This window comes from Staurois parvus, unplaced genomic scaffold, assembly GCF_062004578.1.
Source record: "Staurois parvus isolate SC_StPar_1 unplaced genomic scaffold, SC_StPar_1.0 ptg000625l, whole genome shotgun sequence".
Lineage (NCBI taxonomy): Eukaryota > Metazoa > Chordata > Amphibia > Anura > Ranidae > Staurois > Staurois parvus.
In genome coordinates this window covers 915,474-929,118 of record NW_028318421.1, presented here as the reverse complement: position 1 = coordinate 929,118, position 13,645 = coordinate 915,474, and the positions used below count along the sequence as shown (strand labels likewise).

The 13,645-nt window shown below is 42.4% G+C and overlaps 1 protein-coding gene across 2 annotated transcripts in view; it reads right to left on the bottom strand.

The window, feature by feature from the left end:
* The window catches only part of SH3RF3 (SH3 domain containing ring finger 3), a 565,551-nt gene that overhangs the window by 49,188 nt on the left and 502,718 nt on the right, over positions 1–13,645 (bottom strand). For both annotated transcript variants that reach the window (XM_089693335.1, XM_089693336.1), the window contains one exon: positions 13,400–13,570. In XM_089693335.1, the coding sequence (XP_089549461.1) occupies positions 13,400–13,570 (171 nt within the window). The remainder of the gene's footprint in view (positions 1–13,399; positions 13,571–13,645) is intronic.

The window sequence follows — 13,645 nt, the reverse complement described above, 5'->3', positions numbered from 1 at the left end:
ACAGTTTAGGAGAATTTAGAAGAGTTAGCGTTTTTCTGCCAGAAAGCTCCAATCAAAAATGCAAACCAGAAGCATTTTTTTCCCTGCCTCTAAACGTTTAGCTTAAAATATGCCTCTAATTGTCCAAATATGCACACATAGGATAACACTGAGCTGCTTCTACAGAAAAAACACAAGACTCCTGCAGAAGCAGTGATTTTTAAGCCCAGTGTGCATGGAACATTAGAGGCACCCAAGTGCTAGTTTAGGTGTTCAGCTATTTTCAATTAACCGTTTTCCCGCCACCCTATAGCAGATATACTGGTACAGGGAGGCAGGGGTGTGCAAAATCACGTATATATACACAATTTTGAATTTCCAGGTAGGGGGTGCATGCGAGCCATACCTGCGGCGCTATTCGCAGCCTCTGCTGTCAATCACCGGGTCCCAGCCTGTGATTACTCGCCGACAGCCGGTGATCGTGGAGCATTATCGACGGAGGGAGAGAACTGTAAGTAAACAATACAGTTCTCTCGGCTGCCAGTTCCTGCACACTGCTTTACATGGCTCTGCATAGAAATGCTTACAGTTGAAAGCACTAACACAGCATACAGTAAAACAGCACACAATTAACCCTTTGATCGCCCAACATGTTAACCCCTTCCTGCCCAGTGCCATTAGTACAGCGTCAGTGCTTTTTATTAGCACTGATCACTGTATTGGTGTCACTGGGGATGTCAGTGACACCAAGTTAGTTCCCCCCAATGTCAGAATGCTCACTGCACTCCTGCAGTCCCACTATAAGTCGCTGATTGCTGTCATTACTAGTAAAGATTTAACAAAAAATCCCAGTTTATATACCGCCATTTCTAAACGTTATAAAATTTCACATAAACCAATTCATTTACACGAATTGAGATTTTTTTTTTTAGTAAAGACATGTAGCAGAATACATTTTGGCCTAAATTCATGAATAAATTTGATTTTTAAATTTTTTTTACTGGACATGTTTAATAGCAAAAAGTAAAAAATATTGTTTTTTTTCTCAAAATGGTTGGTCTTTTTTTTATGGAGCAAAAATAAAAACCACACAGGTGATCAAATACCAGTGAAAGCTCTGTACGCGTGAAAAAAAAAGGACGTAAATTTCATGACCGCGATCTTGTCAGTTAAAGTAATGCAGCGCCGCAATGAAAAAAATGGCCTGGTCAGGAAGGGGGGTAAATCCTCAGTGGTTAAACTGTCTTAAAGCAAGTCAATGAATAACAGAAATAAAATAATACACTTTGTGGTTTCTTGGAATACAAAATATAATGTATGGACTTTGGTGGCATTGGCCACCACATGTAATCCCCCACTTTCCCAAAATCCAAAGTGGTTGGCCGCCACCACCCTAAATACCATCTATACCTATTCCTGTTGTGCAGAGAAGTAACTCTATGACTCCAGCCCTATAATAATGTCCCAGGTAATTTCCTTGTATATTTGTCTATACAAGGCAATGTGAATGCATAGTAAATTGATCTCAAATGTTGTCAAAGCCAATATCAAAGTGAAGTCAGATGTCAGCTGTTTTATTTTTTTGAACTCGCTTACATACATTCTACGTTTGCTGAAGCTGGCACCTGTGTATGGTAATCCTAACATTTAAGAGCTTGCTGGCAGAGCGAGCTTAAATTTATAGCCTTATCGTGCTGAATTTTTGTACAATCAGCAAGTTGGGTTGGTGGGCATGCTATATAGCAGTAGGTCATTAACCTGGATATGCCACCTATTGAATATGCCTAGAAAAATAGGAGTATCAAAACTGTTACATGTATGTAATCAGAGTTTAAAAAATTCTCATAGCAGAGGGCTCTACCAAAGATATCTTATATGAAAGGAACCACTTTACTGGACCCTTTAACTCTCTTTATTAAACACAGAAGTCAATGACTGTTGTCATCTCTCAGTAGCCACATGCAGGCTATCAAAGTTGTAGGGTTTTCTGTAATAAAAAAGGTAAGGGTCATTCAACTAGCTGTCTTCCTGGAGTCCAGTTATAACCTGAGCTTGTAAAATGAATTCTAAACTTTATCAACTATCGTGACAATAGCAATGATTGACAATAAAAATGTCAATCTCTCCTTTTTAGCTGTGTGGTTGACAAGTGGTTGTGGTGAGAAACAATGCTGACCATGCTAGCCCAGCACTTAGACGACCTAGAAATATGGAACAAACGTCTGCATGCACTTTATTTCTTGCGTACAAGAGTAGCTAGAAAAAGTTGAGTGAGTCCGTTTTTAAAGACTGGTGTCCAGAACAGAGCATGTAGCCATATATCATGCAGTCACCATAAAACATGGCGTGACATCCAAGGCTATGTGAAAGCAGACGCACATACAAAGAAATGTGTTCCTGCACTCAATTGCAACCAACAAAGAATGAAGAATTACCCTCTCTTGTATATGCTGCATGGGAGTTTGCAGGCATTTAGATCTGTGGGAAGATGCGCCCCCTTTTTCCATAACAAGGGAAATTGCTAAATCCTCTTTATGGCAAAATAAAAAGGTAGCAAATGATGAAAGCACTGCATTGTTTTAATGTAAAACACACACACAATGTATTACGGTAAGCTTTAAGTTACTAAAAACGTGAAGCCTGTAATATTGAAACTGTACTTGAGATGTAAAATTGCAGCAATTGTACATAATAACAGTGCTAGTAATAGACTGGCCCCTTGGAATTAATTTTGTTTGCCATGTTTTTACTAGTACCAACTGTGAAAAAATGCATATAATAATATAAATCCCACAGGACAATCTGTTTCTATAGTAACACAATGCCATTACAAACACATAAACTAGATAAGACAGTTCTGAAATACTAAACAAGCAAATAAAGATAATCCACTGGCATTTGCAGGTTGATACTGCCAAAATGTGATGAAAGTGAAAGAATATAAACTGCAAGGCTTTCTCATAAAAAAATGTTAAGCATTTTAAAAACTATAAATTCTTCTTTACCTAACGAGAAATGGTCCCATTGAGACTAAAATGAAGAAAATGTTAGTATGAAGCGTTTACTGCCAAGGAAAACAAACAAGTACATAAACACAAAAAGATGTGTGTATATATACAGAAGTCATATTAAATCAACACATTTTCATATATCATGAAAATATTACCTCTGATGGGAACCCATACATGTAAGAAAAGAGAAGTTTGTTCATCAATGCACACAACACCAATCCAACACCAACAGTCCATAAGCAAAGCAAAAGCGAAAAATAAATGTGACAGTGAATCAAAACTAAACCAACTACTAAACTATATACACTATATACAAATGAAGGGAAACTGACAAAAACAGGGCATGACCAGGACTGGGACTGCATACAGGGCAATGCATACAAGGTATGGGATAAGGCAGGGATCAGCAAGCTATACAGTATATATGGCTAAAAGGCAAAACACTGAAGCAATTATGTAATTTAAGGGACGGGTTATATACCTTCCCGGCAGCCAGCAGTTAGGTGGAGCCTAATTACTGGGATTGTCTGACCGCTAGGATATATCTGCTGATGGCCACTAAAACTTTGCTCCTCAACTCTGGGAACTGCAGAGCCACCAGCAGGTGATTCAGTTCCTCAGGTCCTGACAGTTAATTTCCATTGTTTCAGCTCTTTCTGTTTTAAATTGGTAAATAAGTCTGTAAATTACAACAACATGTATGGAAAGATGATCTGTAGAGTTCTTATATTTTCTGCATCACAAAATAGCTAGGTGCAGTTATCTCTGATAGTTGGATCCAGACTAAACACGATTCACCCAGGTGCCCAGCTTTTCTTAAAAGCTGAAAGGTCTTCCTTACTCTCTTCATTTGGATTCTCAGTTGTACATTCCAGGCTGGCAATTTTACAAGTAGAAAACAGAAGCGCATCTCTTCTGTCAGTCCTCAATACAGCTCCAAAGTGCATTTATAATGTAGGCTAGGGCAGCACACACAATGTCTTCAACCAATAAAATTATTCTCCTTTACTCAACTTAGATTTTTACAATGTAATTTTCATAATAAGTCAGGTCAACGTTAGTTAAGCCAGAGGAGTAGCTTGAAGCTTGTGGGCTTCAATGCAAAAGTTAACTTGGGGCCCCGCCAGAACCCGCCACTTCCACTGCATACTTGCCCCATCTTCCTGTGTAAGTGAAACCAGAAACGCAGAGTACCTGGGACAGGTCTGGGTGGGCCTTGCGCGGCAAGTGCTTTTCCCCAGTGACACAGGGGAATGACACCTCATTTGAGAGGTGGAGATCTACCTAAGCAACATGAAAGAGATCAAAGATCACTGGGGCCTGGAGCCCTTTTAAGAAAATACTAGCAAGGCCTAACTAAATAATAAGGAGCACTTAGAAAAATGTCATAAAAGAAATGCCACATAAAAATATAAACTTAGCCTACCTGGACGGTGTGTGAACTGTGTCAGTACGGCAGTCAACAGTGTGTTGACAGTGTCAGTAGGGCAGTTGAGGGTGTGTGGACAGTGTCAGTAGGGCAGTTGAGGGTGTGTGGACAGTGTCAGTAGGGCAGTGGACAGTGTGTAGACAATGTCAGTAGGGCAGTGGACATTATCAATAGGGCAGACATTGGTTTCAGTAGGGCAGAGGAAAATGTCAGTAGGGCAGTGGACAGTGTCAGTAGAGCAGTGGAAAATGTCATTAGGGCAGTCGATGGTGTCAGTAGATAAGTGAATGTGTCAGTAGGGCAGAGGCTGGTATCAGTAGGACAGAGGATGGTATCAGTAGGGCAGTGGGCGGTATCAGTAGTGCAAGGGACGGTGTTAGTAGAGCAGTGGATGTGTCAGAAGGGCAGAAGTTGGTGTCAGTACGGCAGAAGTTGGTGTCAGTAGGGCAATGGTTGGTGTCAGTCAGTAGAGCAGTTGACGATGTCAGTAGGGCTGTGGACTTTGTCAGTTGAGCAGAGGTTGGTATCAGTAGAGAAGTGAAGGTGTCAGTAGCATTTTATTTAACCGCCTCCCGCCCGACATATAGTCCAATGACGGATGCAAGTTGATTCTCTTGTTCTGGTAGGACATCATATGACGTCCTCCCATTCTCACGGCGCAATTGTGCGGCTCCGGGAGCACGCAGCGCAGCGATCAGCAGTGCACTGTGTCCCTCGGACACAGCGGATCACTGATCCATGGAAAGAGCCGTAGATGTCGGCTCGGTCATGTGATCAGCTGCGTCCAATCACAGCTGATCGCCTGTAAACAGGAAAATGCCGGTTATCGGCATTTTTCTCCTCACAAGCTGTAACGCTGACAGCTCGAGAGGAGAGCCGGTAATCGGCATTCCTCGGAGGGGACATGTGCACCTATCATCAGGGCACTGATGATCAGTGTGCCCTGATGATCAGTGTAGCCCCAGCAGTGCCACCTGTCAGTGCCCATCAGTGCCACATCAATGCCACATATCAGTGCCTACCAATGCACATCAATGCCACACTATCAGTGACCATCTGAGCTGCCTTTCAGTGTCACCCAGCAGTTCCAGTCAGTGCCACCTATCAATGCCAATCAGTGCCACCTATCAGTGCTGCCAATCAGTGCCACCTATTAGTGCCAGTCAGTTCCGCCTATCAGTGTGCATCAGTGCCGCATATCAGTGCCCATCAGTGCTGCCTATCAGTGCCCATCAGTGCCGCCTAACAGTGCCGCCTAACAGTGCCAGTCAGTACCACCTAACAGTGCCAGTTAGTGCCGCCTATCAGTGCCAGTCAGTGCCGTCTATCAGTGCCGCCTATCAGTGCCATATATCAGTGCTGCCTTTCAGTGCCCATCAGTGATGCCCATCAATGCCCATCAGTGCCACCTACCAGTGCCTACTCAACAGTGCCCATCAGTGCCACCTATCAGTGTCCATCAGTGCAGCCTATCAATGACCATCACTGCAGCCTCATTAGCGCACATCAGTGAAGGAGAAAAATCACTTATTTACAAAATTTTATAACAAAAACTAAGTAAAAACTTTTTTTCCCCACAATTTTTTGTGGTTTTTGGTTTGTTTAAGAAAAAATAAAAAACCCAGAGGTGATTAAATACCACCAAAATAAAGCTCTATCTGTCACAAAAAAATGATAAAAATTTCATATGGGTACAGTGTTGCATGAGCGCGCAATTGTCTTTCAAAGTGTGACAGCGCTGAAAGCTGGAAATTGGCCTGGGCAGGAAGGAGGTATATTTATTTGTTTATTTTACAATTGTATTTTTTTTCATTATTTTTTACAATATTATTTTTTAAAACTGTTTTAGGATCCTCGTGGGGGGATTTGATGAAATATCAGGAATCTAAACAGACCCCTGATGTCTCTCTTTTGAGACAGAGAAAGGGACTGAGGACATAGATTCATCAGTCCCTTTCTCTGCAGCCTCAGAGAAATACACTATATTGCCAAAAGTATTGGGCCCGCCCTCCAAATCATTGGATTCAGGTGTTCCAATCACCTCCATAGCCACAGGTGTATAAAATCAAGCAGCTAGGCATGCAGACTGCTTCAGCAAACATTTGTGAAAGAATGGGTCGCTCTCAGGAGCTCAGTGAATTCAAGCGTGGTACCATGCTAGGTTACCACCTATGCAATAAGTCCATCCGTGAAATTTCCTTGCTACTAAATATTCCACAGTCAACTGTTAGTGGTATAACAACAAAGTGGAAGCAACTGGGAACAACAGCAACTCAGCCATGAAGTGGTAGGCCACGTAAAATAACAGAGCAGAGTTAGCGCATTCTGAAGCGCACAGTGCTCAGAAGTCGCCAATTGTCTGCACAGTCAGTAGCTAAAGACCTCCAAACTTCAGGTGGCCTTCAGATTAGCATAACAATACTGCGTAGAGAGCTTCATGGAATGGGTTTCCATTGCCGAGCAGCTGCTTCCAAGCCTTAGATCACCAAGTGCAATGCAAACCGTCAGAAGCAGTAGTGGACTGCACTGGATTCTAGAACAGTATTCTCTGGAGTCACAAATCACGCTTCTGTGTCTGGCAATCCAATGGATGTGTCGGGGTTTGGTGGTTGCCAGGAGAACAGTACTTGCCTGTCTGCATTCTGCCAAATGTAAAGTTTGGTGGAGAGGGGATTATGGTGTGGGTTGTTTTTCAAGGGTTGGGCTTGGCCCCTTAGTTCCAGTGAAGGGAACTCCAGTGGAGTTCCAGTCTCAGTGAAGCGTCAGCATTCCAAGACATTTTGGACAATTTCATGTTCCCAATTTTGTGGGAACAGTTTGGGGATGGCCTCTTCCTGTTCTAACATGACTGTGCATCAGTGCACAAAGCAAGGTCTATAAAGACATAGATGAGACAGTTTGGGGTGGAAGAACTTGACTGACCTACACAGAGTCCTGACCTCAACCCAATAGAACACCTTTGGGATGAATTGGAGCAGAAACTGCGAGACAGGCCTTCATCAGTGCCTGACCTCACAAATGTGCTTCTGGAAGAATGGTCAAACATTCCCATAGACACACTCCTAAACCTGGACAGCCTTCCCAGAACAGTTGAAGCTGTTTTAGCTGCAAAGGGTGGGCCAACTCAATATTAAACCCTATGGACTAAGACAGTTGCTGGTGGGATAGGTGAGGAGGAGAGTGGGCAGCACTGCGGGGAAGAGGGAAGGGGGGGTTAGGAGAGCACACGGGGGGGGGAGGGTGACACAGGCAGCAAGAGGAACAAGAACAGGAGGGACGGAGGGGGCAGCATTTTCAGCATTTACTAGACCCATACAGCTGTATTTTTCTGTTGCAGCTTCTCCTCCTCCCCCTGCCACCGGCATGGTGGCAGGGGGAGGAGAAGAAGCAGGCTTTCAGCTCCTGCAGAAAAATACAGCTGATCAAGTTTATTAAATGTTGCTCCAACTGCTCCTCCTATCCAGGTGTGACAGGGGGCTGCACAGGCCCCCTGGAGCATGGGCAAGGTCGCCATTGCGAACCCTGTAACCCCTATTGCTACACCCATATATTTAAATTATGGGTAGGGACCCACATTAGGTCTCAGTTGTGCTTGTGATGGGTTGCCACATAACTGTTTAGTAGATGTAACCAAGTTTGCCCAAGCACAAAATCAGTGACAAGCACTATAGCACACTTTATCTACTGTATATTTCAAATCCTACTCTACCATGATCTGAGATGTTAGCTATAAACAAAGCCATTGTATCACAGAAATAGTTTGTTTCTTAAGGAAAATGTAATAAATATTTTCACCCAGGAAACTACCACCCCTCTTCAAACCATTGAACCAAATTTTTTCAGCACATACATATACAGAGGACTACAGGCTACACATGTAGGATGGAGGGGGGGTGGTGCAGAGGTGTCCGCTCCCAAAACCCGGGAGTAGGCAGCAACGTACCTGTACGTCGCTTTGCCTACAGTGGCTGGCCGACCACAGGAGGTTATAGTATGCTCAGCACCAAAACAAATCTATAGCATATCATAATGTATTTCTAAACTAATAGATAGATAGATAGATAGATAGATATATAGATAGATAGATAGATAGATAGATAGATAGATAGATAGATAGATAGATAGATAGATAGATAGATACACAGACAAGTCATGACAGCATATATCCAGCCTGTCACTTGATCCTTCAGGTGCAGAGCAGTCAGTGGAGATCAGCCACAGTCTAATGTATAGAAAAACAAAAGAAAAGGTCCAATCTACAGCACTTTGTATATTTATTAGGGGAGTTAAAAAAAAACTAAAAAAAAACCCCATCAAAACAGCAACATTTCGGATCTGTGAGGATCCTTCATCAGGTAACGCAAACATGAAAATGTAATCCTAATCACCTTTATTATATAGCAAAATTAATTACATTATGAATGTGATTAGAATTTAATTTTATTGTTTGTCATGCCTGATGAAGGATCCTAACAGATCCAAACATTGTTACTTTGATGTTTTTTTAAAAGTTTTTAACCCTCCTAAAAGATATGTAAGGTGCTGCAGATTGGACTTTTTTTTTTTTTCATTTTTCTATAAATTGGAGTGTGGCTAATCGCCATTGTCTTCTCTGCACCGGAATGATAAAGTAATATGCCAAGTGTGTGCTGTCTAGACCTGTCTGTATATATATATATATATATATATATATATATACACTGTATATACACACACACACAGTATGTACTGTATGTGTACATATTTAGGAGCTACTACATGGTAATATATGTAGGAGCTACTTTCCATGCAAAAGGATTTACATTTCTGTCTATTCAGTCTTGAGATTTAGACAGCCCCATCAGACTGCACAGTGTGCTTGGTGCCCTGACTGTTCCCTTTTGCAATTAGGCAGCACAGCCACAATATCTGATAGCCCCAAGCCTGTGACTGAAGGTGCAGTGACAGAGGGGTGAGATAATCTCTGGCAATCTCTCTTCCATCCAGTGTTTTATTAGCATGTGTGAATGGAGGACACCTGATTGGTCCCAAGTGATGCCCTTCCCTCTACCAGTCTGAGTGCTGCATTACAGGGGATTACAAGAGGCTGAAATCAAGTTAAACTCAAGTATTTATATCAGCTAAATTTAAAAATACAATAAATTATTATTAAAAAAAAAACATTTTATATCAATCTGGGATTTATCTTTAAATACAAGTTAATTATCTCACCTTTGTATTAAACGCCTAGACAAAGTTCTTGCACCAGTTCAGCTACATCATTCCTTTTTAAAGGATACATTCACCTTTGTAACATGTTACATGTTACACCTGTATTCAGGATGTAACATGTAACATGTTTCCGTTGCAGCAGTCCCCCTTCCAATCTCCCTTGTGACAGCGAGACATGGATCTTCTCCTCGCACTCACTGTCACAATTTAAAAAAAAAGTTTGGTGAATGAGAGAACTACAAATAATGACAGCCTTTGTGGCTTTCGGCTGTTTGTTCTCAATGAACTACTAGGGCACTGTTGAGGGCTATAGGTATTTCATTGATGTTTCTTGTCAGTGTGTAACTGCCTGCCTGTATGATGTACAAGCAGACAGATACACTGACAGTCTGCAAGAGTCCTGCATTGCACCCACGATCTGCTAATCATGGCTGTGATGCTTTGAAAGCTCCTAGTAAAATAAATAGATAAATGCACATTTTTTTACCTGCAAAAAGGTGTGCATTTATTACTTTTTTATAAAAAAGGTGAACGTACCCTTTAAGGATAAGCACTTGTTTTGATGTTCACATAAATAATAGATAAAACCTTTTGACCATACTGTCAATCTCTATAAATGCGTTCCTTGTTATATTATGCCTGGGTGTCAGGATATATGGCTGCTTAACAGCTTTTCTAAATTAAACATACTTCCAAAGTGATTTCAATTTTAGTATTTGAAGGCGTTATCGTCCTCGCCTGTTGAGTTATTCAATTATGTTTTTGACTGCCTAATGGTTGCCATACAAAAGTTCCAATTATTGCAGGTATAGCGTATTCATCTTAAAACTAGCTGTAACTAAGAATCTTTTCTTTAGTTTGCCTTTCCTCTGGATGAGGAGAAGAATATATTGCCTCTCTACAGGTTTTACACCTATAGTAAACTAGTAAAAGAACAAGTAGTAAAATAATACTAACTGGTACTGTTCTGTAAACTCTCACAGACTAGTAATGTATCAATGGCAGCAATTTTTAACGCTCTCACAAGACTTCTTCCTGTCAGACAGAAGGTATGACATGAAGAAGATCAGAAGAGAAAAGCCAGGCATAGATCCATCCAGGTATGTTACATATAACATTACAAATTGGCCATTGACACATGGATTTTCTCCGATACAGTTTCACAAATTCATGATACAGTGCAGTAGTTCTTGCGCTGTTTCAAATAGTTGTAAAAACATGTGGCACAAACTGTAATTCTATATTTTTCTATTTCAATGGTTTTTATTAAATTTTTAAACAGTATAAACAGAGGCAATAAAACACGCCCACGCAGGGGCTATCAATTGCACAGATAAACAAAATGCAAAATAAAAAAAAAAGGGAAAAACAATGCTCTAATGCCAACAGGGCAAAAGGTACGCCCACGCAGGGGCTATCAATGGCACATAAGTTACGAAACATTAATGTAACTGATTATAACAACTAAATGCAGCTGTCCAGTCACACCAAAAACAGAGAGAGAGAGAAAAAAGAAAAGAGAAAAAAAAAAAAGCAGGGATTCAAGAGCGCCAATACCGAACGCCATTACACCCCCAGACTAGCCGGGGGGAGTGAGGGAAGGGCATATTGCAACCAGGGCTCCCATATTTTCAAAAATTTACGTTGGGAGTCGTTGCGGATACTCGATATCTGTTCGTTGAGCATCATAGTGGTCATACAATCCTGCACCCCCTGAAGAGGGACAAACGGACTCTTCCAGGCCTGAGCAATTGTTCTAGTAGCGGATAAAAACAGATAGGAAGCCAACTTCTGCTGGTGAGCCAAGAGGCACGGTATGGGGCAATGAAGCAAGGCATACCGAGCATCCCGGAGTATGGAGAGATGGAACAAGGTGAAAAGGAGGCCAAATACACGAGACCAAAAACGAAACAGTCTCGGGCATGACCACCAGATATGTAATACATCACCACGATGACCACAACCCCGAAAACATTGATCACTACAGGCAGGGTTAGCCCGGGCCAACCGAGCCGGAACCCAGTACCAACGAAACAATACCTTATAGGCTGCCTCCAGTGTGGTCGTATTAAATGAGTATTTAACTATGAGTGACCAGGCCTTATTCCAGTCCTCCGGATCCACAGCCACTCCCAGGTCGCGCTCCCACTGAACAACATATGAAAGAGAAGTATGCGACGAGCGTCTGTTCAGAGCTGCATAAAGAATGGATATAAGGCCCGGAGCGCCCGGACGCTGTTGGCAGAGCTGTTCAAAGGCAGATTTCTGGTACGGGAACGCAGAAGTACCCCGCAGCGAGAGCAGCCAGTGTCGCAATTGAAGATATCGAAAAAATTCCGCCGGGGGGATATTCCAGGATTCCCGAAGAGAGTCCCAGGTGGGGAAGGACCGAAAAATCAAAAAGTGTTGCACCTGCGAAAAACCATTAGTCACCCACCAAGAAAACGCCCCTGGGTGATCCAAACCCGGCGGGAAAAGAGGGTTGTTAATAATGGGGAGCAAAGGCAGAAAAGGTGACATCAGACCACCAGAGTAACGTACCGAGTCCCAAACTTGTAGGCCATGAAGTAACATCGGACTCAGTGCGATAGGGCGCAGGGCAGGGGGAAGCCATAGAAGCGTCGACAGTGCGATAGGGGCACAATTAGGTAGTTCCAACAGGACCCAGAGGGGGACGACGGAAGAGGCGTGCAACATAGACAGCGGGGCAATCTGGCTCGCTTGATAATACTTAGTCACATTAGACACCCCAAGACCACCCTGAAGTCTATGGGCAAAAAGCGTACTTTTGGATACTCTGGGGTGCTTATCGGCCCAGATAAAACGCATTAACTTCGCCTGAAGCAACCGAAGAAAATGAGGGGGAACCCGCACCGGGAGTGTGCGAAAATAATACAATTTCGGCAAGATGGTCATTTTCACTGAATGAACCCGTCCTATCCAAGACAGGTGCGGAAATTGCCAAGAATGCATAAGAGAGGATAGAGAGCTAAGCAATGGATAATAATTTGCAGCAAACAAGGAGTCATAAGTGGGGGTCAAGCGAATGCCTAAGTATTCAAGAGAAGAGGAAGCCCATTTGTAAGGGAAGTGGGATTGTAGGCGCGAAACCAAATCTGAAGCCAAAGTAATATTGAGGGCGACAGTCTTATCCAAGTTGATACGGAGACCCGAAATCAAGGAGAAGCGCTCAAGAACCTGTTGCAAATTAGGAAGTGTCGTCAGGGGGTTAGTAAGAGTCAGGAGGGCATCATCCGCAAAAAGGTTCAGTTTGAATTCCTGTCCCGCGTAAGGAACCCCCGATACATTGCAATCGGTCCGAAGCGCCAAAGCCAGCGGCTCAAGCGCCAGGACAAAGAGCGCTGGGGACAGGGGGCAACCCTGTCTCGTCCCTCGCCCAATAGGAAAGGGATCTGAAAAATACCCAGCGTATTTGACGAAGGCCGAAGGAGAAGAATACAAGGCCTGAATCCAAGAAAGAATAGAATCCCCAAGTAATTCTATATATTTTAAAATGGTTTTCACGTGGCTTTTTTTTGTAGCTGTCAATGCCATAAGCACTATTATAAGGAATATCATGCATTAAAGGTCTACATATGACCCAACTTTACACCCCATTCTTTGACCATTTTGTCAAGGACTGTATGTCAGTTATTACAGAATGATGACAGCAAGCGGAACAGCAATTCCTCTGGAATTATTAAAGGACATCTTGTGACATTTGATACAAATTGCTGTTATTATATGGTGGTAATAGAAACTGACTTACCTAGAAACTGGGGTAACATAATTGCCTGGGAAAACTCCAGATGTGCCAGTCCGGAGGGATGTGCCTTTGAACCAGCCATCTTGGCATTTTTCTATGACTCTGTACATCTCTCCCTTACGCAACTCCAGCTCATCATTCTTTTGTGGCTTGTAAGCATACAGGGCTAAATATCTGTATAGAGATTAAATAGATTTAATAATCTGATATAGATATTATATAAAGCAATAATAAAATAGACATTTTTAT